Below are 16,401 nucleotides of genomic sequence, written 5' to 3' on the forward strand. Positions count from 1 at the left end.
AACAGTGGTTCTAACCAGGAGAGCAAAGTGAAGCACAATCCAAATGACGCCGAGCGACGTCACCAGCAGGTCGTAACGATTCCGTCGACTCTGCCAGTAACCGGCTGGAGACATGGCTATCAGCTTCATGGTTACCTAGGCAACAAAAAAGGAAGTGATCACGAGTGACTATTATCTAAACAGTAAATACCAACTTGAAATGGATGCAACCGAGCAGGCTCACCTCCAGTACAAATATAAAAGTGAAGACCACTGACATGGTGGCGAGGGGAAATGTTACTTGGTCGTCTACATCCCACTTAAAAATGGAAGGGTCATGTTAGTTTATGTAAAGTAGTATAATAATTAAGGCGGTCTATGCAAGATTGTATGTACCTTGACTGAGAGCAACACTGACTGAGCTAACACCAGCACAGCAATGCCACGTTTGAAGAAAGGATGTTGAGTGATGTCATACATCTTGGCCCGGAAACCCCCATTCTCTGTTAGGAATATCAGGTTTACTTTAAACATTTATTTATTTTTGTAATAATAACAGTATTAAAGTTGGAATGATTGAACATGTAAAGAAGCAATGGTCTTAATACCGAATACATGTAGAGTATCTGTAGTGTCCTGTGGATGGCAGTCAAGGACTCCTGCATGTGTTAAAGCAGTAGGGAACAACTTGCTAAACAGGCCAGGAAGTTGCAATCTCCATCATATTTTAAGGGTTCTGTTACACTTTTAAGATTGATTTAAAACTGCAATCACCACAGCTCTGTATTTAAAAACCGTGCTTGGTAAATCCGAGCTAATTTATAACCACTTCAATTACGACCATCAGAGCATGGGGCAAGCTCAGTGCAGTGATATTGTGCCAGCAGGAGTGTGTGCAGAAGTGTGAGTGGATGAGTAGTGCTAATGGGCCTTTGGATGAGCATGAAAAACAGACTGATTCAGCTGGTGTCAGTAGCGTGTGTGTTTCAGCAGCTCTTAAGTTTCCATTCAATAAGAGCAGATTTAAATGCACTTTAATTGAGTCATTGTTAAATGATGTACGTTTAGAGGTGTTAAGGTGGTAGTAAAAGGCAGCAGAGGTGATCATGAGACAGTATTTGATCCCTTTGCACCCTTGTGTCTCTTTTTACACTAAGCCAAAAACTGTTGTCTGTCCTCATTTGGTTGCCATGGTGCAGGATGAGACTGAACAACAAGCCCTCAGAGAACATTAGCCTGCCTTGACACAACTTCAGCATTCACCTCCATCTAACCCCGCCTTGAGTAAGTTTACTTGCAAAAAAGCAATTATTTATGATCTGCACTCCCTGCAGTGTATGCTGCAGTTGATATGCACCCAGAAAACCGTGGCTTTAAGATTGAACTTCCTCCAAAGTAATTTATAGTGTTGTAGGTGTAAATGTTTAATAAATATGCATATGCAAACCTGGACGAGGAGGTAGGTGGAGAGGTTGAGCTATTTTGAGGCGACTTTTTAAATCCTCCCATCGCCTCTGATCCACAGTCAGCAAAGCAGTGCCCTAGAAGTCAGAAGAAAAACAAGTGCAAAACCTTTCATACCAGTCTAAGCAAAACTACACATTAAATAATGATCAGAATTAGGGCCACAATGAAAAGGAGAAAAAGCTACAAGTATGATGTCAGTTTTGTTTTTTATTAATTTTTTTAAACAGGAAATAAAGCAATAATTTGTATTTTTTTTAGCAAAAGCTTTATATTCTGACAGTCGTAATTTTGCTGCACAAATATGATGAAAAGAAATTCCTAATATTAGATGGGGGGAAAATCATGTGATAAAAATAAGGTAATATTAAAAAGAAAAGAAAAGACAACGTTAGGAGAACAAAAGCGCAATTTTGGTGGGGAAAAAGCTATACATTAGAATAAAGTTATTTGTCACAAAAAAATTGTCACAATAGTAAAGTTGTTATATTACAAAATAGGTTTAAAATGTATTAGAATAAATGCATAATTAATCAGGAAAAACGTAATTTTCCAGAAAAAGGTTGGAATATTATGATGAAGTAATACAATCAGAAAAAAAGTTTGAAAAATAAATTTGTAATATTACAGAATAAAGATGTAATTTTTATTTACAACTCAACACTCAAAAAGAAAAAAAGTAATGTTCTGACAATAAAGTTCATGTTGTTATTTTTCTGTAGAAGGTATAATGTTATGAATAGTTTGAAAACAATGGACAATGCCACTATTCTCGTGAATCTTTTCTCAAAATGGAGGCTTAAAATGACCTTTTTCAGTTAAATTTACAGTACATCACTATATTATTTAATTGTTCTTCTAGTATATAGTATTTTTTTCCATGGCTCTAATACTCCTTGAACAAAATAAAACCCACTGATCCAAGTGACTTAGCTCATACTTTGTTCTCGTTGAAGTTGGCAATGACAACGCCAACAAACAGAGTGAGTCCAATCATGCACCCCAGGAACACAAAGACGTGGATGTAGATGCCGTGGATCTGCCCACAGAGAAGATAGCCACTCAATCAGTTGTTACAACTAAGTAAAAAGGAGTCAAAATATACAGAGCATTGTATACCGGTCCAACACGGTGAATAATGACATCTCGGACTTCTACCCAACCTTTCAGCGACAGCACTTCAAACAGCGCCAACATTGCGTTTCCCACATTGTCAAAATTGAAGTTGCGAGGGTTGGCCCTGGAACGCGGCATAATTATATAACTACATTATTAACAAACTGAACTCAAATAAAGCAAGAGGTGTTGCAAATATAAAGGTCATGTTACCAGACTCTCGGTACCCAAAATCCTGGCTTCTTCTCTCCAGGTTTCAGTTTCAGGTTGAGGTTTTTGGACACGCTGACATTAATCCTGAATATACCGTGACACTCATCCTGTGACCAACACAATAAACACAGTTATGTTATTGAATGTATGCAAAAAAAAAAACGTTATTCTAGGTTAGCTTCCATCTCCTGCAGGGGTGGTAAAAGTGGTGAGGGCATTACCATGCTTCTTGCCATACCTGTTTGAGAACATGGGGGTCATTGCACTTGGCCAGCTTTCCAGCAAACAGTTGTACTCCAAAGCTGGCGAATACCAGCATTAGAGTGAGGAGTAGGATAGAAACCTGCAAAACAGAAAATAATCAACCAATCAAAGTTATTAGATACAAGACATGACATGAATATGTACTGAGATAAAAACATTTTGGATGATATAGTCACCTTGAACCTTCACTAATCACAACATTAGGTACACCTGCACAATATGTTTTTAGACAAAACCAGAATAACAAAAAATATATGAAAAAAATTGTCAATAAATTTTCCATAGCGCTCGTCCTCATTAAGGTCGCAGGTGAGCTGGAGTGAGGCAGGCATTGGACAGGCCGTAGGGCACATACTTGTGACTTTTGTCAATTATTATCAGTGTACATTTCAATGGTAGTGAATGAGTTAAAGATGTTTTGTGATCGCCGATCATATCTTTGATATTTCAAACAAAGTAAGCATGGATTTATTTATTTTGTTTTTACAATGATTGCAGCTTGCAGGTAACAAAATTTTATCGACTACACTCAGTAAAAAAAATATATATATAAAAAAAAATCACATTTAAGTATTTATTTTTCTTGTTAGCCAGCTTGACACAACTGGTCAAGAATGTGGCATTATTTGAGCCTTTGAATAATTGAGTTAAAAATTAAGATATCATTATTAGAAATCTTAATAAAGGTGTCCTTAGGATATAGATTTTATGAACAAAACTACTTCCATATCTACTAACTTCTGAAATATATTTGCTCCTATCTGCTCACCAGGAAAATCTCCTTGAAGCCTTTGAGGACCTCCCGCACCACCTTCCTCATCTGCGGCACCAGCTTGAAGATCCTGAGCGGTCGCAGGCAGCGCAGCATCATCAGCAGCTGAGCGCCAGACTCGGGAGGGACGTCATGTGGCAGCCAGCACAGAAATATGAGACTCACCTACAGTGGTAGAAAGACAGCAGAGAAAGTCACTCAATAAAGGCAATTCAAGCATACACAGAAAACACTGTGGTGGTAAGTTTTCCTTACAAGGTAAATGAAGATGTCCATCACACCTCCAAAGTCCCTGATAACCGCTGTGGGAGTGAAGAAAAGACCGTCTGCCATGATCTTCAGATTCAGCTCAATGCTCATGAAGATGACAAAGACGTACTCCCCGATCTGAAACAGAGGACAGGATGTGAGATTATTTTTTGTTGTTGTTTAGACATGCTGGATGAAGGACACTGACGCTTTGCTTACCTGCAGAGTGGGAACGTGCATGACCCTGGTGAAGGGTGACTCAAACATCATTGAGATGCATGTGCAGATGGTCACGATGATCATCACCCAGTCCAAATAGGTCACAAGGCCCAAAAGGTCACTGCAGGCATAAATGCAAACACACATTTAGTAACATAACCATTAAGAAATTCAATGAAAATACTTAGAAATGTTTAAATATCCTGTACCACATGGTTGCTTTTTTGCAATGAAGTGCAATTTTAGTGTGTCATGATAACACCTGGCTCCATACGAAATCTTTGATAATGGCACAATATCAAAATATAAATCCCCAAGGAACTATACAATTACAATTACAAAGTAAATATGTTAAAATATCAGCTTTTTCTGATGTGAAAATATGACACCATGATTAACTCATTCACTGCCATTGACGGTTATAGACGTCAAAATTTCATTTAAACTATTTTTATTATTTTAACTTTTTTTTTCCACTTTTGTTAACAAGAGTAGGAAAACCTATAATTTTTTTTACTGTGCATTTAAAACAGATATAAAATTGGTGATTCATCGATTAATCGTGAGTTAACTCATGAAGTCATGAAATTAATTGGGATTTTAATTCCCCTACGCTCCTAATTTTAAATTGTAATTAATCGCATGACTTCAATAGTTAACTCACGATCATAAATAAATTTGATATCTGTTCTAAATGTACAATACTAATTGTTTTTCTAGGTTTTCATACTCTTGTTAACAAAAGTGGAAAAAATTTAAACTAATAGAAATAGTTCAAATGAATTTCTGACATTAATAGCCGTCAATGGCAGTGAATGAGTTAATATTAGTAATATTAATATGAGTAGTCGTTTTGCACAGCCTCCTTAGCTTGCTCATGCTTTTGCAGCAAAATATTTTGCTACTTTATTCCCAAGTTCAACAAGCGGTGTTGTACTTGAATTACCCGCCATTGTCACTTCTCCTGTGTTTGTCTTTTTCCATTTTGTTTTGATACCTGCAAAGCCATGTTTGTTCTGTAGATTACATTAAAGTTAGGGGGAAAAAAAGTGTTCGTCTTCTTTGCAGATTCTTCTTTTATGGTTTCTGTTAACTCCCTGTGGCTGCGCTACAGCGCCACTCCAGACTTGGCATATACATTACAGCCGTTAAACGTCCTCAGCGTCTTCTTTTGGACACACGCAAGTCTTGAAATGCTTCTGTGGGTACGAGATTTGTTTGAGGAACGAAGCTGGCTTTGCTTTCGTCTGGACGGAACCTCAGTGTGATGAGCTCTAATAGACAGCACAGACAGCACAGGTGTACCTTGCTATGCTTGATGGTGTCTCGTTATGCTGATTTTGGACTGAATTTTCAAGACATTTCTCAAAGGAGTGTGTGCCTTCAAGCAGAACTTAAATAATTAAATTCATTTCGGCCACAGCGCCTGGAGATTTAATTTATTCCGAGGCCTGCGCTCACCTGACACCTCTCATTAGCAACCAAAGGATCACATTCTTTTCAAGTCACGATACAACCACATGCTACCAGCTCGGCTTGATGTTATATTCGCAACCACTATCTAATACAATCTTCCATAGTGCCGTAGTGAAGCTCGAAAATATCACATAGCCGAACCAAAGTTGAACACAACCCATGCAGTGAAAATGGTTCCAACCATTGTAAAATGGAACTGAAATAAGATGAAGAAAATTTTTACTAGTACTTACTACAGTTGGTGGTACTTTGTGTTCTTCACCACTCCTGTGATGGGGTCAGTTTTGGATCTAAAGACGGATTCATAAAAATAACAAAATGTTCACATTTGTGACAATACAGCAATCGAACGACTTGGTATTTTGTATTCATGTGATGCGACTGTCTATATAATTGCAGAAAAATAACCTACAGGCTATTTCATTTCGTACGCTGTACAGTATATACACTCAGTAGGGACTTTATTCAGTAGACCTGCATAATTCAATGTGGTCCAATACATTCAAAAGTTAGCTTTTACAAGCCTTAGATTTGATTGGAACTGATGTGACTGCTGAGTTGGAATGTGGGTGTTTATGTTTGTAAAATCACGCTGCTATTATATTGCAATTTGTTAAATACTGCAACCTAAAGCCTAAATGGTTTAATTCACAATGATTATTCACACAGGGTTTATTGCTTTCAACTTCATCAAAAGTAGCAGAGTTATCTCACGCATTGAAGCGAGCTCGGACGATCATCCGGCAGAAGTTCCTGAAGCGGTGTTCCCGGCCTACAATGAAGAGAGGCTTATCGAAATAAGGATGGTTCTCCCTAAGCTCCTCCTCCTGGACTTTTCTGTCAGCCCGATCGGGGAGAACGAGAAGACAAACAGTGGCACATTAGTGGCACAGCAAGGTAAAACAGTAGCTGTTGCCTATGATGTTTTGAAATTGGACATGTGTGACTACCGCTTCATTTCTGCTTGTTCTTTCTTTTCCTGGATCATCTTGATCTCGCTGTCCTCTCTTTGGGCGTTACGATAGCGGACAGTGCTTGAATGCTTTTGAAAGTAAAGACAGGCTTACTTATTGACATGTTTTATTACATACATAAACAGTGATATTTTGATGATTAAAGACCTTAAAGCTAGCAAAAGGTGGAGTTTGACAAGCTTCTTGTGAAGAAAAGACTTTGATTTGGATCTGTGACATCTGACGTCTTGACAAGAAGGAGCAGTGAGTAAAGTTGTAGACTGCTATTTAAGCTTCTCATCCCAGTCGCCGACTGGCTAGATCTCATATTCATGTCTCGTGAGATCATAATTTAAATTTAATTAAATTGCTTTAAAGGATATCCCCTTGAGACGCATCATCTCATTTTTGAGGGGGTCCTTTCAACACATACACATGACAGTAAAAGTATAAAGTATAAGCAGTATTTTTGTGCTGTGTTTTACAATTTGATATAGTTTTTTCCCTCCCTTGTTCGACAGTTAATGTGGAGTACCTCAAGGCTCTATCCTTGGACCACTACTATTTCTTATTTATATTAATGATTTGTTTCCTACACTATTTGCAGATGATACAAATACAAAGTACAAAGTACAAATGTTGACCTACATAATATCTTGAAATGGTTCATATTGAACAAATTATCCCTCAATTTGAATAAATCTAATTTTATTATAATCAAATAAAAACAAAAACAAATACCCAAAACTTAACTTTGGTCTCTCTATAGGAAATAACCAATTTCAAACAAACTTTCTTAGAGTCATGATTGACGAGTGTTTAAGTTGGAAAAGCCATATTCACCTAATTAGTAATAAAATACCCAAGTCTATTGGTATTATTTTAAGTATAATTAATCAGCATTGCCATAAATTTCTCTATGATAATAAAATATATCCTTATCTTGTATATTGCAATATTGTATAGGGAAGTACATATCCTTCTCACCTTCAAAAACTTTTTATCCTGCAAAAGAGATTCTGCAGGATCGCTAATTATAGTTATTCTGTAGCTCATTCCACACCTCTCTTTAAACAGTTAAATCTCCCCAAAAATTTTTTTACATAAATGAATATAGACTCTGTATGCTTATCTAAACAATCCGGGTTCAGTCTACACAGATACCTTTCTTTCTTAGACATTCAGAATCTCAATGCAATGCAAATCACTTATATCTTCCATTGTGCCGTACTTGTCAGTTTTCAATAAGTTATAGGGGGCCCAAATATGGAATAAATACAGTATATCCAAATATCCACTCAGTCAATGTCATTAAATAACTTGAAAATTAGACTCATGTTTACTAAGCGAAAGTCACTAAACCATAATGCACATTGGCGTAATACCAGAGTTGCGGTAATAGATACATTGTAGTTTTTTTTTAATTGGAATTCTTATAAATAACTTTTTTTTAATGCTCTAGGTTTATTAAGTGTATTTGATATCAACTGTTGTATTTTTGTTTCTGTATTTAATATGTATACTGAATATGAATATTATGTATGAGGTGAGATCTTTTTGATTTATTGATTGATTTGTATCAAGGACAGTGCATAATAATAAACATTTCTGTAAATATGCCAGAATTAGCCAAAAGGCTATTTTTCGTCTGCAGTTCCGGGACAGATCGTAAATGTCACCGTAGTAAAACAAAAAAATAAATGTACAACAATAACAATACATTCACAAAAATACTAGTAAGTTAAAATTACATTTTCATAATAAAAGCAATACATTTACTAAAATGTACATTAAAACCATAAAGGGATAAACAAATACAGAAAGCATTAGTGTTGACATCTCTGATCATTAATTTTTTTTTTTTTTTAGTTTGAGCTTAAATGTAACATATGTGTTTAGATTTCTGATATTAACGAGTGAGATTCCACTCAGAAGTAACAACAGTGTCATCAGCATACACTTGAACAGCTACATCAGCACAGACGAATGGAAGGTCATTTATATAAAGTGAGAACAACAAGGGCCCTAAAATTGAGCCTTGGGGAATACCGGTGGAGAGATTAAGGGCTTCTGATCTACATGACTGGACTCTGACATGTTGGGAACAGCCAGAGAGATAAGACTCAATCCAATTAATTGCATTTGGGGAAAAATTTAAACAGCAAAGTTTTGACAGCAAGATTTTATTATTGACAGTGTCAAAGGCCTTTTTGAGATCGAGGAACACGGCACCAACAACCCCACCTCGATCCAGCAGATGGTCTGATGCTGTCAGTGAGGAAACAGGTGACAGTTTTATAAACCAGATATGGGTTTCCCGATCTCTCCTGCACACTTCAATGTTACAACTGTTTTTATATTGTCTTTTTGTCTATGTGCGAATAAACGAAAAAGAAAAAAAATGGTTATGAGTCAGATGCCCCTGTGACTGGATGTGCGTAACACTTGGCTAATTGCTCTTTCAACAAAGCTAATACTCACGTCCTGGGTGAGGGTCTCCAGCGACTTCCCTCGGCTGATCCTCTGACTGGTGGAGCCGTGTCGCAAAGACCTGCGCTCTTGGCGTATGTGATGTTGCACGCTAAGGATGGAACGTTCCTTAGCCGGCTGCCCTTCCAATGACCCGCTTAGCATCCGCTGTCTTGTACAAGCCCTGCATCAGAGATGAGAAAGGCACATTGTTTAAAAATCAACTCATGTAATTATTATCATTCGTTTCTGCTGTCTGTTTTAACAAGTTTGTCCCCGTGTGGCAGTAAGCACTCAGTGTTTTGTTTTTTTTGCAGTCGGGGTTTCTGGTGCTGGAGAAAGTCTGCCTTGCAACACATAGGAACACAAACATCTTTCATGACCAGATTTGGGAAGATTGATGATTAATCAAACTATTTGTTGAAGATGAGGTTTATTACTCCACCACTAAAAGGTACATCGGTTAGGTAATGTAGTTTGGTGTCTCGCCATTTTATTTCAAATAAATACACCACTCTGTGAGGAAATGAAGGCATAATGAAGTAATGATGTTCAAAGTGATCATTAGAGTGGTGCTTCCAGAGGGCATCCACAGTGTTAGCTCTTCAATCCAGAAATGACTCCTATTACGCGTCCGTACATGTGCTCAACTATTGATGCTGATGTGATGCAAAAAACACACAACGTGCTATGACTGCTAATATAGTGTCTATATTTCAGGAGGAGGAGAAGTAGGGAGGGCCAGACAGATTGGACATGGTGCCAGCGGGCTAATGTACACCCGGTGCCAGCTCTGCAATGCCAAACAGTAAATTATGTTATTTATTTCACAACTGTGACACAGTCTGAATGGGCCTGAGTGTGGTGCATGTGTGTGTGAGCAAAAGCATGAAACAGAAGCAGTCACCAACTAAACAGTGTTTCAATGGATTTTATGTCATCATTTACACCCACTTTAACTGCAAATGTCGATCATATCTTCAAATCCATTATGACTGACCAACATGGATCCCGCACACCATTACACACACACACTCACTAGTGCGATCCAGCCTGTTTTAACACATATACTTGCCAGCAAGATGACATTCTGCAAAGCCTCTTCTAGTTGTAACGTTGCGGCTCCAGCCCTTGGGCAGACAAACCAGACTCCCCACTGGCCCAACAGTATTTAGGATGTGAGCCCTGGCTCATTTGCATTAAATTGGGCCCTTAAGACCAACTAAGTTCACTTCCATGCTCACAGTGACTATGTTAATGCGTCTTACCGTAATATTTTATTGATTGTTGTCTCTTTTTCCAACAGGTTTCGAGCCTGGATGCTAAATATTGACCTGCGAAGCTAAGAGAGCAAACAACAAGTCAATTAAGTTGGAGCAAGTGATGAATGTAGTCTTCGGACAAATAAAGCATCATAGTTCTTTTTCTACTATTGTCATTTTTATCACCAAAGTGTAGTTGTAAAGGTACAGTATATAGTGTGAAAGGGAAGAAGTTATCACCCTCATGCCCACATTTCTATGTGGATGAGGGAGATAACATGAACTTGCACCTTTTGGTCGATATACTTGTTGTCTTCAATGGCCGAGCGTTTAGAGTGGTCACAGGAGGATGACGAGGCCGAGGGGAGTCTGCGGAACAAACAGCTGGGATCCTGTTGCTGCCTGTCGATGAACTGCTTCATGAAGCTCTCCCTTAAGGACGTGGCACAAAGTAAAAATGACGATAATGAACATATATACACCCTAATGGTGGCAAGTCATCTAACATGTCATAATTTCCAGACTATTGCATGCACCACAATATAAGACACATTCCACACAAAAAAAAAAACTGCAAAAGAAAACATACAGTGCATTATGTTGTGATATGAAGGCTGCACTTTTCTATAGGTCGCAGGTGTGCACGTTCTGGTCACACAGAAAGATATTTAAACAGAAGGATTTTTTAAACTTTTAATTACCTTCATTTTCTTGAGATTAACAACTACTGCCATATTCCCACCCCAGCGTTTGATATCAACTATTGCTTATATTAACTTTGCTTTTGTTTGTTCAGTTTGATATTATTATTATTGCTTCATATTTACTTTCACATTCACATTATCATCTCCATCTAATCGCTAACAGGCATGTTTTGTTATACTTGAACTAGAACTCACTTCCTGCTTTTGTGTCTAAGAATCATGGGAAATGAGTTCTACTAGCCTAATGCTGCAGTCGCAGGTCAGACCCAATGCAAGGTGAGCTTTGTATTGTTTAACACTACCACGGTCACCAAATTGACTAGCGACTAAATTTGTTATAGCTTCTGGTGAGAATTTATTGTATATTTTTGATTTTCAGAGAAAATCTTGAAAATGTGGTCGCCCTACTCATACAGCCATTTGGGTAGCTCCGGTTTTTCTAAATATTGCCTGTGGTTGTTTGTGCTTTTATTTTTTACAAAGCAAAAAGCATTTATTTTGTATGAAATACTTATGTCAAGGGAATGAAGACATTAAAGTTTTTCTGTGTGTCTGTGATGACTGGCGCACGCATGACTGCAGAGGTCATGGATCAAGGTTACGTAGATTAATCGTCACTAGTCTTAATACAGTCATACAAGTGGCAGTGAAATGTGTCAGTGGAGCAAGGGCTGTGATACAAAGTGAAGCCAGACAATAAAGCCCTATTAAGCACAAAGTGAAGCCAGACTATTAAGACAACAACAACTATGTGTCAATCAAACTCGAGGGCCATTTGTGGCCTGCAGGACAATATTTTGCAGCCTCTTACTTGACATCAAAGTTTAATACTAGTGTGGATCTCACCTTTTTTTTGTCGTATCAGTGCCCAAGGCAAGTTGAGTTTGAGACCCCTGTACTAACTAATATTTTAGTCATCATGTTTGTGTCGTTACTGTTGTAACACTTCTTGGAATGCGGCATATGACAGGGCTCGTTGAAGCTAATGTAGCAAACAGTGAGGGGTAATTGCTATCATCTGTCTTTGCTTGTTTCCATAATGCTGACCTTTCAAAATTTGTCTTCTCATAAAAACTGAGACAAAAAAGTTTGGAGACCGCTGCTTTTATAAAAACAAATATCAGGCTGCAACTCGCTAGGTCACGGTGGGCTACAGTACAGTACATCTCGGAGCTGCCACTGCTTCCTGATGTGAGGCCAAGCCGTCTAAAAAAAAATGGGACACCCTTTTGTTCTCATGAAGGCACACAACCAAGGCCTAAGGGGTGAAACGGGGTTTGTGGTGCTCAAAGTAGCAGTTTATAGATCGGTCTTTACAATACAATTTGCAACAGCGGCGTTCAGGGAGCAATTCTGGGGAGTGACGGTTCCAGCTGTGCACTGATAACTATTACTAATGATGAAATTGATTAGAAAGCTGATTATGTATGAAGTGGTTCTGCTTTAAAAAAAAAAAGGTACCATTTTCATTTTTTTCCCTTTTGGGATACATTACTGAGTGAGCACCTTACTCCAAAACAACCATAATGTCTTTTAAGCTTGCTTTAGCTGCAATTTAAACAAAGGCACTGGGACAGTGTACCTGATTCTGGGCACGGTGAAGTCCGACGGCAGTTTGGAGATTTTCACCATCTGAGGTCTGTTGGGGAACTTTTCAAAGATCCTGAGTCGGAGAGGTAGCTTCTCTTTGGTATCGGCATTTGCCTCACTTTGCTTAAGCTAAACAAAGTGGAAGAGCCAGGAGAGCAGAGAGTTCATGTATGGAACAAAAACATTGATACAGAAAGTAAACGTGTTAAAATATCAGCTTTTTCTGACGTGAAAATATGACACCATGATTAATATTAACTCATTTGCTCCCAGAAACGTATAAATATGTTCTATTTCAAATGTTTTAAGTGTCCCATAGACGTAATTATACCTTTTTGTTAAATGTTTTTTTAATATGCTAGAGCAGACAGAAAGGCTTTGATGCAGCCTCTGAACTAAGGAGAATGCTTGAAGCAATGGTAGTTAGTACAAAAAAAGGCCAGCAGGTGGCAGCAGAGCAAAAGTGATCAACCAGGACCATGTTGAAAAAAGCAAATTTACAGAGTTCTATACAAATTTGTGAAAAATGATGAAACTCAGCTATATTCTAATGCTAATTGCTGCAAAATGGAAACAGATAGAAATATACTTATTTTTTTTCCTGATGAAAGAAGAGACTTTAATCTTTCTTTTGGTAGGTTCTGTGTTTTTATAGCAATAGAACACAATATTCTGTGGGCCTTGCAAAATCAGTCAAAATCCAGTAAAACAGCCGGGAGCGAACGGGATTGCTTCAGTGAAAATTGCTGGGAGTGAATGAGTTAAAGGGGGACCCACCAAAATTTGTGCCAATTATTTATTGTGAAATAAATATATGTTAAAAAGAAAATTAAAAAATAATTCAACTTCTGCTTTAATAGCATTCAGTATTTGGGATCTTGTGCACAACCCCCTCAGGTCACCCCACAATTTTCTGTCTCTGGCAGTGCCATTGAAAATTTATTTTTATTTATTCATTTAATTTGCTTACCTAAGGTTACTGAACATAGAAAATTAAATTTTGAATCGCTACTGCCACCTGTGGCCGAAAAATGAAGCTACATGTTCCTTTTTTCACATTTTGGATTCAGGGTGCGCACACCTACCAACATAATTCGTGTTTTTGTAGTATTTCTTTTTTCCATTGAGAGATTATTTTTTTAAGCAGAATTGTATTGGTTATAAAACATTATTTGGCTGAGGTTTGACAGTTAATTAATTAATTATCGTGGTGTCCCCCCAACATCAGAGAAACTTTATATCGTCAGCCTCCTAAAACAATTGCCTAAGTCATTTTTTTCAGAAAACACAAAATACTGAACAACATTATATTATATGTATTAATACTTTCATTTCAGGGGTATAATTGAACAATCTGTTTAAATAAGGATGTAGCCGATTTTAGCAGATGCGGCCATCATCCACAGGAGATGTTGAAGGAAAACTATTTGTAATTTTTTTGTAAAAATATGACTTAGGCTAAGAGGCTGATGATATTTAACATAGTTGCATGGCAACTGCATGGTGATTATTAACAGCTAAAGATAAGAGGATTATTTCAAACTGACACAAAGGAACAAAAACAACACTTGGGTTTGGGGACAATTTAGGATTTTGAGGCTTGCATCTTGCCCATTCTACTAATAGGGGAAAACCAACAGAAAGCAGCGTGCAGCTTTAAGTTTCTGCCTGATGATGGCAGCAACACGCTTACCTTCAACACAGCACACGCACATAAAGGCACGCTTTTAGCTTGAGATATGACTTACTTTGAGAACATAATGGAAGAAGCCAACAAAAGAAAGAAAACAAAGATTACTTTGGCGTGGTTGGTAGAGAAAATGAAGAAGGCAAAACAGGCAGCAACAGAACAATGTGCATTGTGGCAAAGGGTTGACAAAATAAAATGACAAAAGGGAAATGAAAGCAATTATTTCCATTTAATTACATATGGGGGAGGCTGATTGAAAATCCTTGGCAGGTAGTCTCTGTGTGGGTGCCTGCAGATAACCTTTGATGCATTGCCGATTAGGACCGCCAGCTCACTGCATTTAAAGCAATGCCGAACGGCAGCTTATCATTCAGAGCAGGCCACTCGCTGTGTGGTAAATTAGCTGAGCTTGGTTAATGTTTTGCAGTCCCTTTCGCCTGTGCGTGAAAGTAAATGTCCCTTTATGATGGTCGTATGACTGTGCAGCGTGGCAACAGTTACAGCCGTTACATTCTTGGCATTTTTTTTCCCATTAACTGTCGTATTCACATATACTGTACAGTTCTCAGTGTTGATTGGGTGGTGGAGAAATGGAAGGATTATGTGCCAGCGTATGCTCGCTCACCAAATCTTTCTATGTTCTGTTCTGGACATAAACAAATAGGCAAATACAGAAGCTGACAGATGGAAATTGCATAATAAATAAATAACAGAGCTGGGTACTTCCGTTAATTGTCAATTCCCATTGATGACGATGCCCACCTTTCGCCACGTGCTTCCGCATATTCTGTAGATGCTTTATGACGTGAAGGCTCACAAAAATACACGGAATGCGAGGGATCGTCTGAACTCACCCCAAACAACACGCGTAAACTTGCTTCAGTCAATGCTCATTCCGTGTATTTCTCCGAAGGTTTGCATCATTGTGTACTAGTCGAAAGGTTGGCATCGTCGTTGACGGGAAATGACGATTAACGATTGAAGACCCTAATTGAGTCATTGAAATATATCGAGATACATATTGAATCGTCTTTTATTGAAGGTATATCTTCGCTTGTGGATTTAAGGGCCGTTAAATCTGCAAGCGAAGGCTTTGGATAAAGAGGGCTGATCTGTGGACTGCTTCTGGGATGCAAGTCTGGACTTGATGAACTTGGCGAAAATGTATGATGGTGTATGATGTTTTAACAATAGCTGTGTAACATCTGGAAAAAAAACAAGTTTGCCTTTTAGTTAACACTGAATCAACAGTGCCTCCGCCTGAGTTAAGTCCACAATAAATTGCACAAACTTGACACAAATCTTAATGGACAATTAATCGAATAATTGATGATCATGCACCTCCTAGTTTCTCTTAAAGCATAAACATTCATTTCAACTTTATGGGATTGAAAATAAAGGTGTGCTTAAGTTCTCTGTGGTGCTGCAATACTCTGGAAGAAACACAGAAAGTGCTGATTCATCCCAAAAAATGCCTGCACAATTGGCAGCATCGTACACGAGAGCGATGCACACATCCAGGGGACAACAATGAAGAATTAATATGGACCCTATTCTTCCCCAAGGTCCTAATCAATTGGTCTGACACAAAGAAGCATCCCATTAAAGCCAAACAATTCTATGCAATCACCCTTTTTCTTGTGCCATGTGCCAACTTGGAATTTCTTTCCTTCCATTTTTTGCTACTTTCTTCCTAACTTTAAAAGAGTCCCAAGTTTGGAACAGACATTCAACTACACAAGTGTGATGTGAGCCAATTATTTGTGTACTTGTGTTTATTTCCACTGTGGGCATTTGACTGAGGGGAGATAAAATAAGCAAGCGGCATGCTGGATTTCATTCAATTTCACCGTAGGAACACAGTGCAGTATACTATACCAGAGACCATTTAGATTCTAGAAGAAGTGCTATTTCACCTTACAGCAATTAACGTCCAGAGTCCATTGTAAAGAAGAAAAGTGTTTGCCAGCTTTAGCAGAAT

The 16,401-nt window shown here is 38.0% G+C and overlaps 1 protein-coding gene and 1 long non-coding RNA gene across 6 annotated transcripts in view; one reads left to right on the plus strand and one right to left on the minus strand.

Annotated features, from left to right (window-relative positions):
- nalcn (sodium leak channel, non-selective) overlaps positions 1–16,401 on the minus strand; it is an 81,102-nt gene that overhangs the window by 12,168 nt on the left and 52,533 nt on the right. For 4 of the 5 annotated variants that reach the window (XR_013295995.1, XM_077580519.1, XM_077580517.1 and 1 more), the window contains 18 exons: positions 12,723–12,859; positions 10,727–10,868; positions 10,443–10,516; positions 9,187–9,358; positions 6,703–6,794; positions 6,467–6,589; positions 5,986–6,042; positions 4,277–4,397; positions 4,064–4,195; positions 3,806–3,973; positions 3,011–3,115; positions 2,773–2,879; positions 2,563–2,683; positions 2,384–2,482; positions 1,427–1,520; positions 376–482; positions 224–298; positions 16–135 (listed from right to left, as the gene is read on the minus strand). Coding sequence is in view for 4 of the 5 variants with exons in the window: in XM_077580519.1 (XP_077436645.1) it covers positions 16–135; positions 224–298; positions 376–482; positions 1,427–1,520; positions 2,384–2,482; positions 2,563–2,683; positions 2,773–2,879; positions 3,011–3,115; positions 3,806–3,973; positions 4,064–4,195; positions 4,277–4,397; positions 5,986–6,042; positions 6,467–6,589; positions 6,703–6,794; positions 9,187–9,358; positions 10,443–10,516; positions 10,727–10,868; positions 12,723–12,859 (2,046 nt within the window). In the remaining variant the exon portion in view is untranslated. The remainder of the gene's footprint in view (positions 1–15; positions 136–223; positions 299–375; positions 483–1,426; positions 1,521–2,383; positions 2,483–2,562; positions 2,684–2,772; positions 2,880–3,010; positions 3,116–3,805; positions 3,974–4,063; positions 4,196–4,276; positions 4,398–5,985; positions 6,043–6,466; positions 6,590–6,702; positions 6,795–9,186; positions 9,359–10,442; positions 10,517–10,726; positions 10,869–12,722; positions 12,860–16,401) is intronic. The other variant, XM_077580518.1, reaches the window with a different exon arrangement.
- On the plus strand, positions 6,617–10,601 carry LOC144060729 (uncharacterized). Its single transcript, XR_013295996.1, has 6 exons — positions 6,617–6,649; positions 8,902–8,991; positions 9,176–9,403; positions 9,492–9,628; positions 9,895–9,982; positions 10,481–10,601. It is a non-coding gene; the product is annotated as an uncharacterized LOC144060729 (long non-coding RNA).

Source organism: Vanacampus margaritifer, chromosome 11 (genome assembly GCF_051991255.1).
Source record: "Vanacampus margaritifer isolate UIUO_Vmar chromosome 11, RoL_Vmar_1.0, whole genome shotgun sequence".
Taxonomy (NCBI): Eukaryota; Metazoa; Chordata; class Actinopteri; order Syngnathiformes; family Syngnathidae; genus Vanacampus; species Vanacampus margaritifer.